This window comes from Rutilus rutilus (assembly GCF_951802725.1).
Source record: "Rutilus rutilus genome assembly, chromosome: 13".
NCBI lineage: Eukaryota > Metazoa > Chordata > Actinopteri > Cypriniformes > Leuciscidae > Rutilus > Rutilus rutilus.
The window spans coordinates 30,735,386-30,761,097 of record NC_140218.1 but is presented as its reverse complement, the minus strand read 5'-3'; the positions used below and the strand labels follow the sequence as shown (position 1 = coordinate 30,761,097).

Sequence of the window (25,712 nt, the reverse complement as noted above, 5' to 3'; positions counted from 1 at the left end):
AGTGTAATTTAATTGTTTAGTTGGTCTCACCAACTAAATTGGTGTTATTAACCAACTAATTATTGTTGAATAACACGGGGAGGCGGGGCTTATGACCTATATTAGGACCAGTCACGGGGGGGGGGGGGGTCGAGATGTTTTGGCTTCACTTTTCAGGGCTTGTGCGGCACACTTAGTCTCTTGCCGCACTGGCGTCATCTCGTGCTGGGTGCATTCACTGCAGTCGGATATTGGAGATTTGCGCTCGTAAATGGTCAAATTGGCCATAACTTTTAATTCGTTGCTGCCAACTGGGGTGGCAGCAGGGGTGGCAATGCTTTCTTTTAGCGTGGCATTTGCCACCCTATGCCACCCCGGTAGATCCGCTCAGGCTGTCCCCGTTGATGGGGTGCTTATAATGTCTTTCTGATCACCACCATGTCTTCGGAGAAAGAAGTTCCTTGACAATCATTAATATTAGTTTCAGGATATAGGGTGACAGACAAGATTTGCCTCTATGCATTATGTCCTAAAATGATTGTGTCTCCCCTGAATTTGCCTTTGTTTAGCATCTGCATTGCCTACGGGTGCAAAGCCTTTCTCACAGGGGATCAGTCATCGTGCGTAAAAATACTGATGCGTTAATGAAATTACTCCTGAGAAATTTCAGCGGTTTAAAATTACCCAATAGGTCTCTGTGCAGTTCTGTGAATCAATGATTGACTTCAATGATTGTAACCTTGAATGCCCTTCATCTTTTAGAAGATTACTGTAATGATTTTGTTTAACGTTGACCTTAAGTATAATTTTTATTAAACAAATATAATTTCAATTTGATGCTTGTTTCAGTGTTGGTCTGCGCCAAGTCATAAGAGTTTAAGTTCAAATTCTCATAATATTCCATATTATTAATAACAACAATTACACACATGATCAATTATTGAATGATTTTAAATAAAATTATTTGTTAAAAATCACACACACAAAAAATTAAGCTTCCACCACGGTATAAAAAGATAAAAAAGATAATAATATTTGTGGCTTTTTATCTCAAAATTCTGATTATTATTTTAACAATTGCGAGTTTATATCTCATAAATCTCACTTTCTTCTCAGAATTGCGAGACAAATTAAAGATACTGTATAACTTCAGCGAGAAAGAAAGTCTAAATATCGTCACCTTCCTAAAATAATTGCCTTGGAAGTCATTTTTTTCAGGTTTCTCAGAAAACACAAAAACGGAACCAATAATTGAATATCGTCACCTTCCTAAAATAATTGCCTAAGTCATTTTTCAGGTTTCTCAGAAAACACACAAAAAAATGAAAAATAACTTAAGAGGTTCGGTCTTCTTGATGCAGCTCCCATCTTGAAAAGCTTGTAAAATTGCCTTTTAAAATTTTTAAATTGCTTGTAAAATCTTTTGACTTAGGCCAAATAAAACGGCCTAAGTCACACTCTTGACATAGGCTATTACACTGCAGGGGTAGAACTGCATGATCTGTTCAACTGAGGATGTGGGGATTTTACCAGAGGTGGCCAGCATCACGAGGAGATGACTTATGCAAAAAAATCATTTTTGTCAAAAAATGACTTAGGCAATTATTTTAGGAAGGTGACGATATGAAAGTATAGCCTATAGACGCAATTACCTTTTTTTTTTACAGGCTCCCATTGAAAACCTGTTGTAAACGACTAAATTAACTGGCTCATTATTTTGTGAAGAAAAGAGAAATGACTTCATCTCTGGCAAACTGAATTCTGGCACATTCTGGCTCGTGAATGTGTGGTCAGCGGAAGGGGAAATAGTTCCTAATCCTGCACAACTACTCGCCGACATAGGTCATTATTTTCATTTTACCACTTGTGATATGCACTCATTTCATGCTAAACAATTATTACAATCACCACTTTGAAATAAACATCTAGTATCGTTACCATTAAATGAGGGTATTTGGAAATACCCTCGAGTATTTACGTCAGTATCTGTATTATTATTTGAAGATCCATCCGCCGATCCCAGTTGAAAAACTCTAATACACACACACACACGCACAAATCAGCTAACAGTTACTCAAACGCGTCAGCTGCAGTCCGAATGAATGTGAGCCTGTCTTAAACTTAAAATCAATCTGCTAATTCTTTGGTGAGGATCAAACAAGACTTTACTCTGGAAAATCCTCGATAGTTGTTCGCGTGGTGACTGAAAATGATGGCTAGGCTTCATTCTGGCGCTGACCCGCGCCCTCAAAGTTGCTCAAACAGCGATGAGGACGGAACAAATCAATGTATCGTTGTCAAGCTGGAAAATGAAGATCCAGAAACTGAGATGGATCTGAGTATATTCGCTCCTGTCGAGTCCGATAACTCAGATGATGATGATGATGAACTCTCGTGCTCATCCAGAGCTTCTACCTGGAGCAGAAGAAACCTCCGAGAGCGAGGTTTGGCTAGTTTGACCTACATCTGAATCTTTAAAATCTTCTATCTCTCTGTCTGCCTACCTATCAAATTTAAAGACATTATAATACAAGGTTTTAAAGAAAATAATTGCTTTATACTTATATATCTTAACTTTTCTGAGCCATTTTGCAGTAGTGTTCTGTTGATTTGTTTAGTAACATAGATGTATGAAGTGTAGCTAGTTCATCACATTAACTATGTCAAACACTAATTTTTAACAACCACAAAGTGACACACTTACTATACAACACTATGTTGTTTTATCACTTAGAACCCAGCACATTTCTTTTAAATGTTTTGCTCAAACTTTGCTTTTTTATATATAGCCTAAATGTAATTTGGTTTATTTCATATCTAATGCAGAGTAACATTAAGTGTCTGTATATGGACAAATTTGGGTCAGTTATATATTTTCCTCACTTTCTGTCTCAGAAAACCAGGAGGATTCTGCACCCCCTGAAAAACAGTTTTGCAGGAGGAGTTTAAATGGACACCATGAGAGCCGACAAACCTTTCTGGATGAGCAGAACCCGAAACAGAGTCCTGACTGTAGTGCCGCACACGGGGTATTGTGCTACAGCCCTCCTCTCTTTCGTGAAAAGTTTAGCAGTTAATAAATGAAAAATAACTAAGCCAGATGCTCATATCATTACATTCTTAGGGATAGTAATGAAATTGTTTTCATCATTTTTGGGTAATTCGGATTCAATCACATGGTGATTGAAAAAAAAAAAGGAGATGGGAGGGAAAATGATATTTAATGCCTTTGCATTCACTCCCAAAATTTATTTTTGGGACTTTGCTTTCCCAATAACAGCAGTCTTTTTTCTGTTGTTTTAAAGGGATAGTTCACCCAAAAATGTTAATTCTGTCATTAATTACTCACCCTCATGTCGTTCCAACCCCGTAAGACCTTCGTTCATCTTCGGAACACAAATTAAGTTCTCTTTGATGAAATCTGAGAGGTTTAAGAACCAGCCATAGGCAGAAACGTCATTGCAACTTTCAAGGCCCAGAAAGGTAGTGAAGACATCGTCAAAATAGTCCATGTGACTCCAGTGGTTCAACCTTAATGTTATGAAGCGATTCTTTTTTGTGTGCAAAATATCTTAATTTGTGTTCCAAAGATGAACAAAGGTCTTATGGGTTTGGAACGTGAACATGAGGGTGAGTTATTAATGACAGAAACTTTATTTTTGGGAGAACCTTTAATATAAAAGAGAACCTTTAAAATAAAAACATGAATTCAATTTGGAATTGTTGATATTACTTGATGATAGTATTTCCATGTCAACTAGCAGCAGCAGGATCATTTAATCGACTAGTCTCGCACGTCCCTAGTAGAGAGAGCGAGTGCACGTGGTCGTCAGATTGCTTTTTATTCAACAAAAAACAGAGAATTTGGTAAAGTTTGTTATTTTTTTACAAAACTACATTTTAGTGTCATCTTTTTTTAATCTATGATATTCCATGTTGATATAGTCAGTTATTGTTCAATGATATCGGTGTCGTCTCATCATCATCTCGTCTTAGTTATGGAAAAAAAAAAGGTCATCAACGCACTTTTTTTTATTTTATTATTATTATTTTTTTTTTTTATAGATTTCAGTAATTTAATTTCATGGAAGAAATTTGAATGGGTTAGGAACAACATGAGGATGAGTAAACATCCTTTAACTTGGAGTATTAGATAAATTTTTTTTTTTTTGCTCATGCCAGTAATGATCATTCTCTTCCAAAGGACACGAACGTAGGACTCCCTTCTGAGGAGCACACATTTTACCAAGCTGTGCCTCCGTGTGATTCGGCCAGAGGTCCTGTAGAGATGTCTGGACTGAACATGGCAATCAGCCCTTTAGCTGCCATGGAGCCTCCAGTATTTCCAAATGCACCAGAACAGGTTTGTTGTGTCTCATAACTGTTGATGTTGACAGTGACACTACTTAAGTTCATACAAGTACCCATTCTATGCATTAATTATCCAATTCACCAATAAATGGTTACTCCGATCAAGGTCAGTTTCCTTTCTCATTAACGTCCGAATTGTTTTCTAAACCAGAGCAAATCTGCTGTCGGGGAGGACCAGCAGAATATACTGCTTGAGGTCCTGAACTATTGTAGGGTAAGAGCTTCTGTTTTCAACTTTATAACGCATTCAGATGTCTGATCAGAATCAAGGTCTTTTTAATACATCTGATCTGTTTGTTCGCTGTTTGTTGTCTTTCAGTTCCTGCATGCAGCAGTGCTGAGGCTTGAACAGAAGATTGACATACAGATGTCAAATGAGGTGCTGTAGACCTTTTAACCTCAGTGATCCAGGGTTTGACAATAAGGATGACCAAGGGCCAGCTGAAAGAACTGCCACTTGCCCAGTTTATGCTGTCAATTATGTTAGTGCGTGCATGTTAGACCAGAGGTCTTCAACCCTGCTCCTGCTCACCCACTGTCCTGAAGAGTTCAGGTCCGACCCTAATCGAAGGGTCTGTTTACACCTGGTCACTTCATGCGTTTTCACTGATCGGATAGCTATCTGATTTATTAAAACGTTTCCATTTACACTTGGCCGCATAAATGTGTCTCCGCAAAACAGATATTAATCCGATATTCAATTCCTGTTCTGATGGAGTTCACATCAACGTAAGCTACCGATATGAGCTGCATTTTATTTATCATCAGCTAATTTCAAGATCAGAGACAATGGGAGAGAGGGCGGCATCAGCACTGGAAAGATAATTTAGTCTCACTACTTCTAAGAGATACTCTACTGGTCTGCAGTAGTGCTGTCATATCTGGCTATAACATGTCACATAGCCTATAACACACTCTAACAAGTTAATTTTTCTATCATTTTGGGAGGAGTAAAATGGACACGTGGTGTCAACAACCAGATACCTTTACACTTGTCTGGTTTAGATCAGACCACTTCCTGAGTGATCGGATTTAAATCCGTCACGGAAGCGTTTCGGAGTCACGATCGGATTGATATCTGATCAGAGAAAAAACGCATGAAGTGACCAAGCCTCAAACACTCCTGAACCAGCTCTTCAGGATGGCTTGAACATCGCAGAGAGGTGTGCTGAAGCAGGTTGGGAATACATTTTGCAGGACCGTGGATCCCCAGGAGCAGGGTTGAAGACCTTTGTGTTAGAGGGTTTTACAGCTGCTATCGCACAATATGAGCCCTTAAAAAGCTTTTGATTACTTAAAACTAAAATATAAGATGTGTATTGTGATATCATTTTTATATTTAGCAAAATAAATCAGGTTTTAGTTTAAAAAGATGATGCTATAAATGTTAAATCTTTGCCCCAGGCCCTGTAAAAGCATCACCAGAGAAAATTAAAATCTGAACAGCGACTAGGCCAGCAGAAAGAAAAATCTGATTGTCGAGCCCTGAGACTGACTGACCCTGATATTTTACCGATGCACTCAATGACAGTATGCCTGTACAGACCTTTTATGTGCGATTTTTGAAAATAGATAATCTTTTCTCTTTTCTTATAGCCGTCTTATGTAAGGAGCTCAGCAAGGCTGAAGAATGCTTCAAAGGTTAGTGTGTAAACCATATACCACTATGTATTGTTGTTGATGCGTCACTCTTGTGCACAGAACTGTTGAGGGATTTCATTTGGTCTCACCTAAATCAATTGTGCAGAAACAAATATGAGTCCTGCATAGGGTGGGTGATATGGCAAAAATATCATATCATATGATTTTTTTCAGGAAAATCACGATTTCATCACGATTCTTTCTCATGTTGGTTTTGTTGTTTTATTAACATTAAAGGCGCAGTTTCCCCAAAAATGAAAATTATCATTATTTACTCACTCTAATGTTGTTCTAAACCTGTATTAATTTCTTTCTTGTGCTGAACACAAAATTGTATATTTTGAAGAGTGTGGGTAACCAAACAGCTGCTGGTCCCTATTGACTTCCATAGTAGGAAAAAATATACTGGAAAAAAATTGGGGCCAGCCACTGTTTGGTTACCCACACTCTTCAAAATAACTTATTTTCTACAGAAGAAAAACTTATTCGGGTTTAAAACATCTTGAGAGAGTTAAATGACGACAGTTTTCATTTTTGGGGGAACTACGCCTTTAAGGACAAGCGGCAGCATGTTTACTATAGGCTACTGTCACTTTATAACCGGCACGCATCTAAAATACGTGTGATGTGTATGTACGTCGCGTTGTACAGTATGTATGCACTTTAACACGATACTACGGTAATTTTTCAAAAGCAGATCGTGGAGACATTTTAAACATCCACGATCAAAAATCATGATATCGCACACCCCTAGTCCTGCACAATTTCCTGATCATTTCTAGTGGTCCTGAAGACCTTCATTAGCTGGTTCATGGGTGTTTAATTAGTATTAAAGCTAAACTGCAGGACAGTGGAATAATTAGACATCGCGATCAAGAGATTGAGGACTATACCATAATTTAGTGTTTAAAAGAGAACAAATGGTTGTGATAGGTTAAGAACTGCCTGGTGATTTAAGTTGCTGACTAAAACTAGGAGACACAATAGACAATAGACTTCCTTCTAGTTCATGTGATTTCAGTGCAGGTACGAGTCATATAATATAATTTGTGATCAGTTACGTTTTTCTTTTCTCTTCTTTTAATGCTTTTGTTTTGTATTACTTTTGGAGTAGTATTACAATAATATGCTCTTTTTGTGTCAGACTTTTTACTTTCCTTCAATAGGCAAAACAAAACACTTCATTTTACAGAGGTAACAAATGTGTCGGTCACAAATGCATCGATTGCTGGAACAGATCTAATAAATTATTATTAAAAAAAAGTAAATAAGTAAATCCACCAATCTCATCAGGTTCGTTACACCATATCCTCTTTACATGGCAAATATTTACCCCTCCAGCTATAAATGTCCAAGTTTTCAAGTAACCCATGTGACATTTTTCATATGCTGCCACCTTCCCCACTTCTGTAACTCATTAAAGGAAAGACTGCAACCCTGCGGATCACCAGTCTCTCGCAGTAAAGGCTGGAATACACTACTCCACTTTTACAATCAGAACAGATTTTGGCCACACACACACTGCAGCTAAATTCAGTTGTGTTTTAGTGCTTAATCCTGTTCTTAACACACAAATTCAGTCATTTACAGGAGTGACAACCACATTCTACTACTGAATCAACTTCCAAAACTGCAGGTATTGACAGCCGCATATACAAAACATCTACGTGTGTACGAAACTGAACTGAACAACTAGTTGTTAATAACTTGTTTGAATGCGCATCAGAGATGTTTCTCTCTTCAGGATGTGCAGTACAAGAAATCACAGGGAAAGATGCACGAGCCTTGACTCGTGTCATAAACTACTGACTGGCTCAGATTTTTGGCGACTGACTGCAATTCGAGACAAAAATCTGTGCAAAAATCATGTAGTGTATTCTAGTCTTTATTTGGATCCGTTCGCTCGTCTCAACATTAAAGCGTAAAAAAGATGGATCTCCTAGTACATAAATAGTTGGGCAAAAAAAGCACAATCCTGGTACCTTTTAATATAATCATCAACCAAAATTCCTGTATTTTATAGCAGGACCTTAGAGCATGTATCCGGTCTCCATCCTCCCTCACATTGGCAAAATTCAGACCATGTCTGGATAACCTGATTGGTTATTCAAAAGGACTGTTTTTGGGATACTCACCAAGAGTGTTTTTGTCATTAATTTTAGCTGATAATGTGTTCCACATCTCTCAGAAACCGGCGTCTCTACCTGTTGAAGACGGGCAGCTGTCCGGTCCTTTGGCCCAGCGTCTTGGTCCACCAGTCCAGACAAACCCGTGGTGGATCCCTCCGTGGAAGCGAGGGCCGGACAGGACAGGTCTCCAGCAAGCTGACAACAACAGCCTTCAGTCGGGCAAACCTCCTGGTGTGGGACGAGGCAGAGGCAGGGGCAGGGGACGCGGGCGTGGACGTGGGCGTCGGGGGCGCAATAATGGATCCCAGCGCCTATCTGAAACTCCTGATCCTGCTTTACTCGTGTTAAAGCCATTTGGAGATGAGACAATGGATGATCCACAGCCATCCCAGATAGTGAAGAAAAGCTCTTTGTGCAACACAGGCCCAGTGCATCAGCAGCAAAGAGAGAAAGGCTTGGCTCCGGTGGAGGAGGAGAAAGTTAAATTGGAGAAGATGCTCAACAACAAAGAGGCCACACTTCAAGTTCAGGAGGAACACAAAGGTAGGATATGGAGTTGACAGTATGATGTGATTACTTGGTGGGCAGTGTGTCATGATAAGGGTATTGAGGTCAATGACAAATAACACAGTTTGAGATGATAAAAGGGAATACTCTTTTAAAAATGTAATTTTAAGGCCAAGTTCTTAGAAATGTCATATTAGAAGTCATGTTGGCTTATGCAAAAAATAAAAATAAAAAATTTTCAACATAAGTATTGATTTAGCTTTAATGATATAGCTGGCCTTCACTGAAAATTTGCAGTTAAACGCAAGTAGTTGACAGAGCTTTTCTTCCGTATTGTGACATATATCCAAGTGTAATGGATTATCAGAATAAAATGTAGAACTAAACGTTTCAAACTAGACTGCCTGTGTGAAAGCACATTAAATGTTAAGCAAACTGTGAAAGTTGATTAACACCATTCACTCCAAACTTCTGCTAACTGATCTCTATATTTAGATCTATTATATGAGATCTATATTATAGATGAATGTGTCAAATTGAACTCCCTTTCCAATGGCATCCCACTTGTTTATCGTCTAGAACAGGGGTTCTCAAACCTTTTGGGGCCAGGGACCCCTTATAGGGTAGAATATTTTCCAAGGCCCCCCTCATATAGTATAACATTGAATAAACCCAAAGTTAATGTGGGTGCGAGTAATGAACACAATATGCTCGTTTTACTGGCAAAAATCTGTAAATATGAATGTAAAAGTAAATATGCACTTTTCAATAATATATAATTTTCCGGAAAATAAGTTGCACCTGAGTAATCACACCGGGTCAAACGCAAGTTGTTGAGAAACATATAAATTGCAACGGTGTATCAGTCGCATTTTATTACTACGTTCAAAAATACTTGTAGCACAGACATGAAAAAATGTCTATAAAAACTTGTCTACTTTTTGGACATTAAATGCACTATACAAGTCATTTTGGAATGTAAGTCGCAGCACGTTTTAGATGATATGAAAATGCTAAATATAGTCTGGAAAATATGGTAGACCTACAGCAGATTGTTTTGCGAACCCCCTGGCTATCAGTGGCTGGTCTATAAGTTTCCCACTTGTAAATATCACTTCGCTCGATCATTTGCATGCTCAGAATTCGTAATAACGATATTTCCGACTTGATTGCAAGGGCACATAACCTTGCCATGTTGAGAACTTTTCTTGTAAGTCGCACTACACACTAAATTAAAATGTATGCCAAACTGTTGCTTATACTCACATTTTTTACTTGAATATAAAATGTACAAAAAAATGGAGAAAACATATAACAATAACTTTAGTTTAAGTGCCAATCTTGTAAGAAATTGATTATTGAATGGTCTTTTTTTTCCTCAGTAATGATCGGGAGCGCCTTGCGGAAAGTGCGGATCCCATTGTCCGTGTACAAGTTGGTGTTTAAGGAGGTGGAGCCGCAGAAGGCCGTGGAGCCTGTGCTTCACGCTCTCTTCCCCATCAGCACCCTGTCCTGCAGTGCGGTCACAGGCAACCCCGCAAAGGGCATCCAGCAACTCGACCCAAACAAAATAGAAGCCCTTAGAGGTAAATGCAGTCCCTTCTTGCTTTGTTTTTCTCCATGAAACGCTCAGAAATGAGATGCTTAACCAGAAATAATTGTTTATCAACTTCACAGATTCAAATGAAATATTAATCTATAGATTATGTATTTTTTTTATGTGCAAAGTCATGTTGTGCGCAAAAAGTATTTAGCCAAAGATATTAATTTGGCATGGCAAAAAATGTATTTGTAATTTAAAAAATATATTGACTTTTGATGCGTTGATGCATAAATGTTTAAGGAATAATTTGTGAATCAAGTTTTTTTTTCCAGGAGAGTTTATTTCCAAACTTAAATTTGTGCACCATTAGCATTTCTAAATGGAAATGAAAAATATATACACTTTGTGTGTTTAGAGTTCCTGGCTGAGATGTACCCACAGTTTGACGTCGGCGTGAGGGGTGTGTCATGGGCACAGTGTCTTGGAGTGATCAACAACATCACCAAAAACCTCAAGAAAACAGCTGAAAAAACATCATATCTACCAAAGGAGGTGCGTTTCTCAGTCACGCCAGCTAGTTCTCAGCTAGGACTTATTTTACCTACATAATATACTCCTTCATTCAGTAGTTTAAGGGGCAAAACACACGTTTTAAACAGTGCTTCTGTGCTTTATTTCAGGTTGAAGGAGAGACAAAAAATTACCCTTCATACTCCCGAGGGTTTGTTTTGTAATCCAGACACACACATACTTCATTTCAATTAATCATCTGAACTCTTGAACTCTACAACTTTAGTTCGGAACTGAAGTGCAACAGCAGTATTTCTCTTTTATATAGCTGCTATGTTTCTAAAGTAAGAGAAGTTTTGAATACATAATATATTAACATTTGTTTTGTTCTTAATAAATCCATATATTAACAATTTTTTTGTTCATACACCTGTATATTTTTTATATTGCCAAATAAAGTTTTTTTTTTTTTTTTCATTTCTTTTTTCAGATCTGTTGAAAATTATATTATTAAAGTAACAACCAGTATAAATCACAACTGAAATTAAATACTAGTCACACATTCTATAAAAACCACCAGTAACAGCAACTAGCTAGACTTGGCTTGACACAAGTCACTCTTCACAAACACCTCTCCAAATGAATACTTCACTTCACTGTTATTGAGCAGTTTTTAACTGCGCTAGCGTATCCCTCTCTTTATGCCCATCTTGCGCTCGTATCGAAACTTGCGGATGGTGCTGTTTATAGCTCCAACGCAAACCTTCCAGTCGCTTCCATCTTCCTCCAGCTTCATCCAGGGAAAACGCTCCAACAGGTGCTCTGAAGAAGAGAAGAGTGAAAGAAGCTGTGAAGAAGCTAGTCCTCAATGGCACCGGAGCCGGTGCCCAATCTTTGACCGTTTTGAAAAAGTAGCCAACTACATTGGCGATTATCAGACATCTCACCTCGCAGTGCAGAGATCTTGTTGTGGTCGAGAGCCTGAATGCCGCGCCGGACCCCACCGTAAACATTACTGCGTACCAGCACATCCTCTGGGAAGATGAATTTAATGAGATAGCGCGCGATAAGCTCAGGACGTGTGCGCAGATGTGCTGCAGACAAGGCAAACCCAGGAACCTTCACATCCCGATGAGGCGGGCCCAGATACACTGCTCAGAAGAACACACGAAAATGAGGAATCAGACTTGAGTGGCTACGTTTACATGGTCACTTTTTCTTTCAATCGGATTTAAATCATTCCGATTGATTGAATGCTTGCTTGTCACAAGCTTCAAATCTGATTTGAATGCCGTTGGTGCAGACTAACCATCGTCCTGCCATCAAAGCATACTTAATATGTATCTATTTTGTGTCCTGATTAGTAGATGACGAGCATATGAATCTTTGTGCCGTGCTGCTTATATTTATCAAGCATTAAAAACGCCCTTTTTAACCCTAAAACAAGGCGTCTGTGGATGAGTCTGAAGCAAGGCCTGATGGGACGACATTGTCCTGCTCCACTTCACAGGCGATGAGTGGAAGGAGAAGTTTAGAATGACACGACTGTCATTTATGACACTTCATTCAACAACAACAGCTTGTTCTACGCATCATACTTCATTGCGCCATTTCTACGTTATTGCACGTGTGCAGAACTTTCCAGGTTTGGTTTTCAATCCGATCAAGTGTTGACATGGCCCTATTGAAGGGATTAGAAAAGGTTTAAGCCACCCCTTACAACCTGAATGAAATTTCAATCGGATATGGCCAATTCAATCCGACTGACGTGGTTACATGCAGGGACGGAGTGAATTTCGAGATGGGACAACATTCCAGTTCAAATTATATTTTTTAGGGAAATAAAAGGGATTTTATTCATTCAGTAGCCTACGAACGTGATCCAAATTCAGCAACAAAACATAGCGCAAAAAAAAAAAAATTGGTGGCGCAATGTCGACTTTCGTGATTGGCTGCAACCTGCCGATATTATGGCCAATATACATGCTTCTCTATCAGTGCACAGAGGATCATCAGAGCAAACCACTTCAGGTAAATTAAGTGGGATGAACTGAGATTTGGCTGAAAATCTGAACCGAAACTTTCTTTAACAGATTTAATATGGATAAAGCTACGTTTGCGTATCTGAAATTATCCACGTTTAGCTGGATGTAATGTAATGTAATGTCTAGCCTGAAAAGAGCCTGCATTTCCATTAATAAGACGTTATAAGATCGCAATCTGGATTCAAACACTCATGCGATCTTGTTCCTAAATGACAATGATTCAACAGTCTATTAAACCTTTGACAAGTACGATCACAGTTAACATTCAGATCTGTGTTGGCGCTGCTGCTGATCCAGAGACAGTGTCATGTTAAGGTATGAAAGGCTTCACAAACTTCACGTGTCTTTTCAACTTCACAGTATCATTATTTCGATGTCATTGTGAATCCGATTAATTTCATTTGCATTTTATGGGGTGGTTTTTAAACCTTTAAACCTCTCTAATCCGAGAGGACATCTAAACACTTGATCGGATTGAAAACCGAACCTGTACAAATTCTGCACGTGCAATAACGTAGAAATGGCGCAATGATGTATGATGCGTAGAACAAGCTGTTGTTGTTGAATGAAGTGTCATAAATGACAGTCGTGTCATTCTAAACTTCTCCTTCCACTCATCGCCTGTGAAGTGGAGCAGGACAATGTCGTCCCATCAGGCCTTGCTTCAGACTCGTCCACAGACGCCTTTGACGTTTTAGGCTTAAAAAGGGCGGTTTTTTTTTACTGCTTGATAAATATGAGCAGGCATAAAGCTTCATGTGCTCGTCGTTTCCTAAATTTGGACCCGACATAGATAAATAATAAGTCTGCTCTTTAGAACAAAGAAAAGCAATGTAGGAGACTAGTTAGTATGCTATGCGCAAACAATTCATTTTAAATTTTTGGGCATTTCAGAATGAAAACCAACATTTGAGATGCTGTGCGATGTGATTGGTCCACTGGTTGGTCCAGTTATCCAATCACATCTGATTCTGAGGCAAGGTTATGTGAGTTTTTTTGGTTGAGCATTGAGGAATTTATTTGGTAAATATGTTTCCATTGTAGTTTACGCGCATATCTAGCCTGGATGCCAGCCGAACTTAGCCCCTTAACTTAACATTTGCATAAAAATAGACGGATGGAAACATAGCTACCGTATTAACAAACGTAATTTGAAACAAACTTGTGATCTCTTGACCCCAAAGCACAGCCCTAATAGGAACTATATTTGATTGACAGATGTGATGTTTCAGTCCGCACTGACCGCCGTTAGATTCCCAATCAGCAGGCATGTCGTATTCGTCTGTGATGTGGCTCATCAGCACTTCCTGCTGTTTCTGCTCAGTGTCGCTGTCAGACAGTTCAACATCAATCTCTGCAGCCGCTTCACACGCAACTGCCTTAGGTGCTGATTCTGATGTCACTGATCCACTGTTCTCAGGTTTTACACTTTCCTCAATCTTTAGCTGTGAACGAAACATTAACTTACTAACAAACATACCACTCCAAGAAAAATGTATGTGAGTTGACTACTCTTTCACCATTTCTTTGTCACTTTTTGTGCAGTTCATTTAAATAATCCTGCAGTGCGACAAATTAATTTTAAAAGTACTTTCAACTAATGAGGTAATTTAAAACCAACATTTTTAAAACTAATTTTACAAAAATAAAAAAGATTTGGTTTAGTTTTAGATGAATTATAGCATGTCAGGTACTCCTACACAAATATCAGCATACAATTACTTAATCATAAAACACTTATGGCTTAAAACAGGCAAAAAAAAATGATAAATAAATATTAGTACATATGACAATCAAAGGGTCCAAGGGCTTTTTGGGGAAAGCAGTGGTAATAAAGTCATGGAAATACTGCAGATGTATTGTTTTTAAATGGTTTTAATAGTAAAAAAAGAAAAGAAAATGAAGGTTGCCACATTCTGAGAGATTCTGATATTGGTGAAAAGTTGTCATTATGGATGCACTGAAATTTCATCTACCAAAATTTTTGGGACGAAACGGCTATTTTCGGTTTTGGATTTTAATTCCAATCAGCAAAGACATGGTTTCTTAAATCTAAAATCGTTTAGTCTGTGCTGTTTTCTGTTGATGCGTGAACAAAACTTAAACACTAAACATTTGTAGCGTGCCTGCCATCCAATAATCGCACAAAGCTTTGCTTCTTTTAACAAGAAACAAATTCTCAACTTTAAAATTCTGTCGATTTTATTACTAAATTCAAACAATGTGGTTTTGGCATGACAGATCGCTGTAGCGCCTTGTAGCCGTGTATCAAGCACATGTGAACCGATCAACTCTTCCTCTTTACTACTAGTTACAGCAAAACAATAAACATGAATGAACATCAGAAGGAATGATGAAAGATACAGTACAACTTACTGAAAATAATAACCCTGTCTCATGTAATCGCTCAAAACAGGGAAAGACTAACATTACAGTGTTAGTTTCTGCTGATGTTAGAGAAGAGTTACGGTCATTCTTACCTTCCGTGTCTTGTCCATGAACCGATAGTAGCGGGCCATTGAGTTTATCACAGACAGACAAACTTTCCAGTCTTTGCCCTTCTCTCGAAGATCAAATTTTGGGTATCTCTTTACCGCCCACTCTGTGGAAATACACACCACTGTTAAAACGAGTGTCTTTCATGCTGCTCAGTAAACTGCAACAGATGTTGATATATGAAGCTGAGCAAGTCATGTAGAGCCTTAATCAAAATCTCTACATTGTGCTTTGTGAAGGGACAGAGAAATGCCCCAGGAAAGTGTTGTTACTTGTTAGAGAAGTTAGTTCTGAGAAACTCTTAAAGGCACAATATATAAGATTTTTGGATTAAAATATCCCGAAACCACTAGAAAAATGTTATATATTTTGTTGATTTGTGTACTTCCATTGTCCCAAATGTTTCTAATAATGTTTAAATCCAGAGAAATAAGCAGTTTTAATCAGGACACGGACAGTGTCTGTGCGTCGCTTATAAATTACATCATACCCGCGTTACCCTCCATTTGTAGAAACCATTGGAAAAATGCTTTTAATATATTATGTGTTTTATTAGACAGGTGAGCAACTATTTGGATACATTAATCGACAGAAAACTAATTGTTATAAAGCTCAACACAGTTAGTCTTTTTGTTTAAATCTCGTTTTCTTGATTTACGGCGAGTACCATGTTTTACCACACCTAGTATAGATCTAGCTCACTGCAACAAGTCTCTTATATAGTAACCGCCGAGCAAACGCACAGAGTAGCATTATAACATAACTTTCAACACACTCAAATGTATCTAATATGATAAAACAGCGCTGCATTCCCTCTCATACGCATGACCGGAAGAAGTGGAAACGTCTGTGGGATAATAAAAGCTCCACTGATCTCGAACCGTGTGGCGCTCGTCTCTCATTAGCTCCAAGCGGCCTCGTTACGCTCCAACGGCTTTCGTAACGTTAATAAATCTTTAATACATTACCGCTCATCCTTGAATATGATTTCTGCCCGAGTCCTGTCGTATTCTTCACCGGCTGTAGAGGCGAAGACAACAACTCCCATGATTCAGCGAAAACAAGGTGTCAAAGCTACGCCTTTGTTTTGAATAAACGACCTCTAGTGGCGAAAACTTACATAGTGCGCCTTTAATGTGTTTGAAATTTAAGTCCATGATTTAAATGTAATTTTAAAAAAGACATCATACAGAGACAGTGATGTAGCGAATTGTCAGACACCTTTGCCAAAAAAAATTCTTTCAAAAAAGCACCTAGCAACAAATCTAGCAACTATTTGGACTTCTGGTCACTATATAATATTCGTTCTGTTGTCTGACAAAAAATATGTAAATGAGAACGACTTTATTGGACATTTGACTATATTTTATATTAAAATACAGTGTGTGAGCACAGATTAGGAGAGAAAACATGTAAATGGCCTACAATTAGCACATAACTTTTTGAGCCGGCTTTTGCAACTTACCATTGAAAATAGTAGGCAACACTGCACAGAGAAGGCCATTCATGAAATATAGATCCAGCTCACCTCTGATGGCATTGACCTTGTTTGGGTCGAGTCTCTTTAGGCGTCTGGTTGGGTTTCCATTTGTGCTGCTTTGAGAAAGTTCCTCCACTGTGAAAATGTTTCGTGTGATGTACCGCACCGCCGCACCAGGACGTGCCATTTTACCAGCCCTCTGTAGGATGCAGTTTGACAGGAACACCTTCCTATCGGAGCTACCCAGACAACCTACAGGAGTAGAAACAGACACAAATGGCAGCATTAAATCATTGGCACTAACTTGTTCAATTTAGTGTGGTTCAAATGCCAATAAAAAAAATGCCAATGGGGTAAAAAAACACACTTTATTTACACCTAAGGTGCCCCTATTGTGCTATTTTAAAGATTCCTAATTTTGTTTTAGAGTCTCCAACAGTGGTTTACATGCATCCAAGGTCAAAAACACCTACTGAAAACCATTGGCTGCCATTATGCGAAGTAGTTACAAACCTAGATAGGTGAAACTGGAATTACTGACGACTCGTTTTAGGCTAATTTTTAGGAGTCACTCCATTTATCATGTCCTTTGAAACTTTGTAGACTTATTACATAAAAAAAAACAGCTATGTTACACACTACAGAAAGGTAATATTGGAAAAAAGCATAATTGTGCCACTTTAAAAATGTTCTCTGAAAGCAAGTTGTAGCATATTACAAAACAGTGCTTCCAAAGTAAATTTTAAGAACGTTAAGATATTTTTCTGGAAAAGGACTCTCTTACTCGTCTTATAAAGGTCTGTAGTTGACGCTGGGCTGATTTCAGCTGGACTCTTCACTCGCTCCAGATGTTGCTGCATTAGACTCATTTTATTGGTGCTGAGAGGTTCTTGTGTTGTTTGGGTTGGCACTGTGGCCCGGGCCTGGTTCTGGATGATGAGTCGTGGAGGGCTGGGCACCTCTGGGCCGGGGGAGAGGGCAGGAGGTTTCCAGCTCTCCACAGATGGAAGGGGTGACGTAGAGGAGATATGAACGAGACAGGGCATCGGCGCTTCAGAGCTGATCATGGCTTCAGACTTGGCCTGGCATCGGTCTCTGTAGCTGGATGACAAATGTGTCCGCTAAGATGAGAGGGAGAAAGTTCATTTACAGTCAAGACTGCATATGGGTCTTTCTTCAACTGCAGACACTTTTATGTCTCCAGTGTTTTTTATTAAAACTAACAGATTATTGTTTTATTTATTTTGACAAAGACGAATGTGAAAATACAGAGCTGTTGATTATCGTCTTCATTATTATTATTATATACTATTATATTTAAGCAAACGTGTATGACATGCTATAATTCTTCTAAAAAATATATATATAATAATAATAAAAATTATCACCTTGTGTTAATTGGGAGTTCTTTTGAAAATTCATGTCACACTGCAGGATTATTAAAATGAACCGAAATGAACAAAAACTAAAAGGTGATTAGAAATGGTGAAAATTGTAGTTAAAAGCCTGTTTTAGGACTTATGAAGTGGTGTTTGCTAGGATGATTTTACTAAATTAGTTTCACTGTTTTGAGTAAAATCAGGTGTTGCTTGTATAATATTTGTTATGAATAATCATGTTACTGTTTGCATGCAAAGTTGGTTTGCATTCATATAGAAAATAATCAAATTAAGATATTTAATTCACTCAATTATAAAATAAAATAAAAGGTATTGCCACATTTATTTAACATAAAAATACAAAAAGGTTAATTAAAGACCCCTGCTGTTTGGATTTAAATAGGTGAATGCTTAAGTCTATGATTGGATCATTATTGCAGTGATTATTATGTTTCTATCATGTTATATGTTTGGCAACAGTTCCTCTAAAATGATTCTTCATACTCCCTCCACACCATTCTTTCACACTTTCAGCCTGATGAATCTTGACATTGTCCTCCTGGAATATGGCCATAATGTGTCTTCCTACATGATAAGCTACACACTCCATCTATTAGGGTTACAAGAACTGTTGATGAACATATAACATGCTAGAAACATAATAATCACTGCAATAATGATCCAATCATAGACTCTTAAAGGGATACTTCACCTCTGGAAATATGAATGTGTATTTAAAATGGATCATTTATGTAGTAGAAATGTGAAATTATTTTTGAATTTGGAGCTTTCTAGACTGAGAAAAGCCAGAAAATGTATTTTTGGCTTATGTGGATGAAAGACAACAACTCCCAGAATGCACTTGCTTCACTGCTCTACGAGGCCACTCCCAAGCCACGCCTATCGGTAAGAGCACGCAGTTAAACAACAAGACTAGGCTACTAGTGAGTCTCTGTGACGAGTCTGCCCGGGATTTCGGGATCGCCCAAAATGTCCGGGATTCGGCTTTTGCGTTCTACAGTCACCATTCATCATGTTTACTGTGGCGAGCAGGACGAGACTGAGGGCCGCGGGAGAACGGCGTGAGGCCGGTGGCGTGATTACTGATGAGCGACGGAGGAGCGGGAATTTTCTTAGCAATGTTAAAAAGCACATCAACCGATCACTTGTTTAGCGTTCATGTAAACTTTCAGATTCACCAATCGGAATGAATTCAGTTAGACTGAAACAAAAGGTGTGCATGTAAACAATGAATGGCGACTGCGGAAAGCAAAAGCCGAATCCCGGACATTTTGGACTATCTCGACAGCCGGACATGTCCGGGAAAAAGAGGATGTATGGTAACCCCTACTACTCAGCTTTCTCCACAGAACAAGAGGCTGCTAGCTTAGCTTCCAATAAAAGATGGCTGACACTATGTGTACATTCTGTGAGTGAGATCCCACCCTCTATGGGTGGGTTGAAAACATGCGGGACAGCCCCTACTACTGGCTGTAGTCTTTAGGCGAGTCAATGGCGATTTTTGCGTCATCGGAGGATTTTTTCCAGACAAAAAATACATAAATCTCTCGTCTCAGGGGGATATGAGGGAGGAAAGCTAGGTAATTCGAAAACATTACGGGTTTTCTACTGATACAAAGCTTAATGCTAAATCCTGAAGTATCCCTTTAAGCATTTGCCTATTTAAATCCAAACAGCGACTTTTTTGGGGGGGGGCCGGGCAGTGTATAGCTGTTACTGTAATACACTCAATATTTATATTTGTGATATACGAGTAAAGTGTGTTATTTCTACCTGAGAGAGGACAGCTGGATTCTGGATGCTTGCTACTTTCGCCTTGAGCATCTCAAACTTCTCATCGAGTTTCAGAATGGCTCCATATGTAACCTGCGCAAAGAATGTCATTCTGACTTTTTAAAGACAACTCAACGTTTAACATTAACAATCTTTGTTAAATCCGTAGTAAAAAAAACAAAACAAGATGCAGAATTGACCCTTCGCTGAGCTCTGCCCTCCTTGACTAGTACTATTACTCGCAACAGAACGTCTCATAGGAGCGAATACGAGATTCCTGTTAATGAGCAATTTCAGTGAAATGTGCTCATAGAAACTACTGATTGGATGTGATGCGGGCCAGCATGAATTTCTGATATTGCAAAAGCATTTTATGTGGAGGAAAAAAAAAATCGAGACAAGAAAATGGGGAAAAAAACCCTCATTTGAAAGTAATAACATTAGTGTGAGTGAACAAAACTGTTCTTAAAATGTCTACAGGCCAATTCACTCTGCACCGACAGACTCCAGATTACAGCATGTCACTTCTCAGACGCTGAATCAGCACGTTCAGCTCGGACGGACGCCAACACACTCCGACAAAACCTGGCGAAGTGTCTGTTGCGGTCTGTCGATGCACTGTGAACTGGCCTTTCAACACACAACAGAGAGGATTGGTCAGAAATGTTTTAAGGGTGGGGCTTAGCAATGAATCAACTGCCTCATCAGTACCTGACAGTATGCAAGAATCTCTCCCAGAGTTCTTTGCAAATCAGCTCCATATATCTCAGTCGAAATGACGCTCTCTGCCTTCATGCACAACAACAACAACAACAACAACAAAAAAGGCTTTGAAAGAAAAGTTAGGCAAAAACAAGAACAACTTATTATTCATTATAGGAATGAAGTATGTTTTTAAAGAGCCATCACCTCATGCGAATCACATGGTATTTCATGTGTGATTTCATTAATGAGAACTTCATCATCCGCCTCGGACACCTAGCAGAACACATAACAGGATAGGACCGTTTCATGTCAGCATTTGCTCCATCAAATGACCAATAGACATGAATCCACATATTCCATATTCTTGCCTGTTATTAGAGTTTAAAAAAGAAAACAATCCAAATCAAGGCAACATTTTGTGAACAAAATAAATAAATACTGCCAACACGTAGAACTGCCATGGATGGTTTACTTACCATCCTGAGCAGCCCTGTTGTATTCCTCTCCGATAAGTATGAAAATGTATAGTGTGATACTCTACCATACTGTCACTGAGGGGACTGGGGCCTCTGGATCTCATCATCACTGCCGTCCCGTCGTTGTCCATGCTCTCCAGACTGTCCTCTTCCGCCTCATCCTGCAAACCGCACAACACACTTCTCCCCCTGTTAACTGGAGGCAGAAAACATGGGTGTGTTTGGATTATTTCACTGTGCCAAAGTTGTAGTTACTTATAAATGCTTGTACAGAATTTCAGTTGTGGCATAGTTGTGCTAATTACAAACAAATGAGAGGTTAGACTTCTTTAGTTTGGGTGTCAGATGAGCATACACTGCCGTTCAAAGGTTTGGAGTCATAATGATAAGTGTTTCTTCGGCAGTAAATCAGCATTAGAATGAATCGTGACACTAAAGACTGAAAATTCAGCTTTGCTTCACGGGAATAAATTATATTTTAAAATATATTACAATAGAAAACAGTTATTTTAAATTGTAATAACATTTGACAGTATTACTGTTCTTCTAATGCAGTCTTGGTGAGCATAAGAGACTTCTTTCAAGAATCTTTCCATGGGGAAAAAGTTATCCATGGGGTTTAAAGTGACGTAAACTTTTGTACACTTTATGTTATGAATTAATATTATGAATTAAGTGCCTGAATGGTGTTACAACAATACCAACTCTACTAAAAAATAAAGTTACCATGGTTGTACCTTATTTTTTAAGGTACCTTTTAGTATATGGTACATAAACACAATAATATTAATGCCTTGCTATTTTTGAAGTATAGTACCATGGTAATTACCATGTACCATGGTATTAATATATAAATTATTCGGTTTCGTAGTATATCTTGTTATCACCATCTGATAATATTACTGTACTTCGATGATAGCATCACAAAACGCCATAGTTAATACAATAGAATAAAAAAGACTTGGTTTTAAACATGTGGACATAGTTGAAATATCTTTTAGTACCATGTTAATACAATTTCTAAGTGGTATTTGGTGTCAAACGGAAATTACAGAGCGTTCCGAACGTTAAAACAGCTAATGTTCGTTACTTCCGTTCTCAGTTCATTTCGCAGTAAACGAGGAACGGTGTGTTGAATAAACGCACAGCGAATATGAAGCTACTTCTGTTTTTAGAGCCAGCAAAACACGATGAAGCGATAAACAAAACCACAGTTGTATGTATTGTTCTGTGTCAGTCACATTTAAAGCGTTCAATGTGTATTATTGCTGTAAAGAGATGCACTTGTACCGTGAACAGACATGCTCGGTCCGCCGCTTGTCACTCGCGTAGTGTTTATCGTAAAGATTTATTGTAATTTATCACCTATTACTTGAGCTTGTTGTTGATATTTGGACGGTTTACTAGTGTTAGGCTGTTGTTATTGAACGGGATTTTTAGATTACATTCAAACCACGCCCGTTCTGCAATGTCATTCCTCTCTGCGCATGTCTGAACGCAGCGTGGCGTTCACTTTACAAAGCGTTCCCTTCCTACGCTCCTCCTGTCCTGAGTCTGACTGAGAGAAACAGCTACAAGCTGGGCAGCGCGTTGGTGCCCTGACGTTTTCAGAGACGCATTCAATTGTGTATTTCGGTTAAATGGCTGTTCAACTTCGGTGTCATTATTTAGACAGGTACAAACGATCGTCTAGACCGGTGGCTGAAACCATAGACATAATAAATACCGGTGTAAAAAGTATTTATTATGTCTATGGCTGAAACAGCACATGAACGCGCTTAGAGCACCTTAGTCACGTGGTATCTGTTACTCTTCTCAGCGCTAGGCAGGGTGGAGCAATCACAGTTGACGATGATGACTAGATTAGATATTGATTAGAAAATCATTTTATACAGAATTCATTGGGTAGATTTACAGTTTTATGTCAGGAATATATATATATGTGTGTGTGTGTGTGTATGTATGTGTGTTTTTGTGTATGTACATTACAATTCGTTTATGTCTAAATATATCCAGCAAAAAAATAAATAAATAATAATAATAATAAAACACTCTTAGATCTGAATGCGACCCAATGGAGGATTGATTTTTCTAAGCCACTGAGCTCTCCAGGCAACAGCTTTAAAAAAAAAATCGAATCATATTTTTATTTATGTCTCAATTTATTGGATCTTCTTCTTCTTCTTCTTCCACCATGGCATTTGGCCGCCTATAGAACCGCTCGCAGCAAAGTTATGAAATTTGGCACAGAGATAGAGGTCAATCTCAACATTAACCATAGCAATTTTGGAGTCTCTAACTCAATCCCTCTAGCGTCACCAACTGTCCAAAGTTGCAATTATGTTTATGATAATAATATTTGAACCAATAAGGGCATTTAAGGCTCCACTGCTTACAGTCTTCAGGTTATCACAGTAGGGCTTGTGTAAATTCACTGTTTTCAACATTAAATTTCAAGAGAATCCCTGTCATCCTTTAAATTGCCTGATTTGAAAGGTTCCCATGTTGTGATTAGACTAAAGGACAGTATATTATTAGTTACAATATATTAATAATTTTTATCAAAATGGTTACATTTTTAGTTTTTTAGTTTATTTTTGTATATGTGCTGGGAGTCTTTTTTTTTCTGTGCAAAGACTGTTTGTGCTTATTTGCAGCACGGTCCTACGCTCGTTCTTCTGTAACAGGTTCTTCTGAAAGAAGAGAGATAATCATGAGTCTTTGCATACAAACCCAGTTTACCAGTAGTAAATAAATCTATTCCATCTCCAAAAGATGGAATGTAAAAGTGAGAGAAGAAAGAAGACTCACTTCCTGCAAAGACATCTTGCCTGCTGACATTTACTAACATAATAATAAAATGTAAGCAGATAGCTGAGCTGCGGAGTTCATACCTGATGGATGAGACAGGTTAATTTGCTCTCTTGGCTCCACCCACACTCAGACTGGACGGCAGCGCTAGTGGCGGGGCGCAGTCCCCTGTGGAGAGTGCGTCACAGCGGGGTTCGGGAGGGTACATGTTGGGAAGCAGGAACGTGAAGCTGTCTATAAGGTGCTGTGTAAGATAAGTGCACAGCTCCTGTTCTACTAGCTTGATGCAGCTGTCAGGAACACTGCAAACACAGGAAATGAGGAAACACTTTACAACAAGGTAACATTAGTTAGTTAAAGGGATAGTTCACCCAAAAATGAAAATTATGATTTACTCACCCTGAAGCCATCCTAGGTGTATATGACATTCTTCTTTCAGACGAATACAATCGGAGTTGTATTAATAAATGTCCTGGCTCTTCCAAGCTTTATAATGGGAGTGAATGGCTGTTTGTCTTTGGAAGTCCATCAAAGCGCATCTATTCATGATAAAAGTCATCCACACTGTTCTGGGGGGGTTAATAAAAGCCTTCTGAAGTGAAGCGATGCGTTTGTGTAAGAACAAGATCTATATTTAAAACTTTATCGACTAAAGACGAACAGCCATTCACTCCCATTATAAAGCTTGGAAGAGCCAGGACATTTTTTTAATAATCAGGACACCTATACCTGCAGGCTAATTTTCATTTTTGGGTGAACAATCCCTTTAACATGAACTAACAATAAAAATACTTCTAAATCATTTATTAATCTTAGTTAACGTTAATTTCAATTTACTAATACTACGCATAGGACTACTTGTATGTTCCCTGTGATACTGACCTGCCTACCAACCTCCTGTGTTTGTTCCACGTCAATTCTCCTGCATCTCTTCCTCGTGAACCTGTAAGGCAACACCAAACTACTATTACTACAATTACCATCAACGCTAACTTGGACTCGGACTCTCTATGCATTCTTTCAGCTACCATATTCACTCTAACTGTTCAATAACCCGGTTGTGTTTTACTCACCATCCGTATCAGTCTGATAGTGACTAATATAAACTAATATATTACTTATTGTAAGTTAATGCTAGTTAATGCATTCTCTAATGTTAACTAACGAGACCTTGTCAGGGCCCTATTGGAATTGCTCCGTTTATTATTACTGTAAATTGTTACCAGAAATAAACATGTTCATGGTGGGTTTTCATAAGGGCTGTTTATGTCAACAAACAGCATTTATCTATATTTTAAAGTGCCAATTTAGGCTTGACCTATTAATTAAAAACAATTATTAGCAAAAATCTGAATTTTTTCCCTCATTTGATCGACAAAACAGCATAATATATAGGCTACATTCAAACACTCACTGAAAGATGCAGGGCCCAAAAACTTTGGTTAAAGGTGATGATACACAGGGCAACTTTTTGAGCAATGTTGCTGGGAAATGTTGCCGTCAACGGGCAACCAGATGAGACACAGGGCCCACGACCGATCTAAATTATCCAGATAGAAATGTATTGCCCATTTTCAGTGGGAAAGTGCCCAAGCAACAATTGTTCGGCAAGATTGCCCAGCAACATTGCTCAAAAAGTTGCCCTGTGTATCATCACCTTAAAGGGATACTCCACTTTTTTTGGAAATAGGCTCATTTTACAACTCCCCCAGAGTTAAACAGTTGAGTTTTACCGTTTTCGAATCCATTCAGCCGATCTCCGGGTCTGGGGGTCCCACTTTTAGCATAGCTTAGCATAATGAATTGAACCGGACAATACCATTAGCATCTCTCTCAAAAAAATGAA

General features: G+C 38.5%; 2 protein-coding genes across 3 annotated transcripts; one reads left to right on the top strand and one right to left on the bottom strand.

The window, feature by feature from the left end:
• Positions 1-1,811: 1,811 nt before the first annotated feature.
• LOC311302484 (uncharacterized protein) lies at positions 1,812-11,155 on the top strand (the record flags this gene model as incomplete). Of its 2 annotated transcripts, none has more annotated exons than XM_084428394.1 (10): positions 1,812-2,423; positions 2,875-3,008; positions 4,184-4,342; positions 4,502-4,564; positions 4,670-4,729; positions 5,947-5,991; positions 8,180-8,663; positions 10,010-10,213; positions 10,586-10,722; positions 10,851-11,155. In XM_084428394.1, exons 1-10 carry the CDS (start codon positions 2,189-2,191, stop codon positions 10,902-10,904), a joined length of 1,575 nt encoding a protein of 524 aa, XP_084284520.1. In that variant the 5' UTR covers positions 1,812-2,188. The 2 variants fall into 2 exon arrangements, with proteins under 2 accessions (XP_084284520.1, XP_084284519.1); XM_084428393.1 differs by lacking the exon at positions 10,851-11,155 and having other exon boundaries at positions 1,988-2,083; positions 2,168-2,423; positions 10,586-10,779.
• On the bottom strand, positions 10,499-22,548 carry LOC311302483 (BEN domain-containing protein 2). Its single transcript, XM_084428392.1, has 11 exons — positions 22,346-22,548; positions 21,121-21,251; positions 20,784-20,852; positions 20,586-20,663; positions 19,875-19,967; positions 17,486-17,822; positions 16,750-16,953; positions 15,206-15,327; positions 13,969-14,170; positions 11,628-11,831; positions 10,499-11,502 (listed from the first exon to the last, which is right to left on the bottom strand). The coding sequence occupies exons 1-11, from the start codon at positions 22,356-22,358 to the stop codon at positions 11,363-11,365; spliced, it is 1,593 nt and encodes a 530-aa protein (XP_084284518.1). The 5' UTR covers positions 22,359-22,548; the 3' UTR covers positions 10,499-11,362.
• Between the last annotated feature and the right edge of the window lie 3,164 nt (positions 22,549-25,712).

What these genes read in the sequence shown, in the direction of transcription:
- LOC311302483 (XM_084428392.1), bottom strand. An exon ending in TACCATGTGATTCGCATGAG is followed by an intron (nt 20,664 to 20,783) that starts GTGATGGCTCTT and finishes TTGTGCATGAAG; the next exon opens with GCAGAGAGCGTCATTTCGAC. An exon ending in ATCCAGCTGTCCTCTCTCAG is followed by an intron (nt 17,823 to 19,874) that starts GTAGAAATAACA and finishes CTCTCATCTTAG; the next exon opens with CGGACACATTTGTCATCCAG.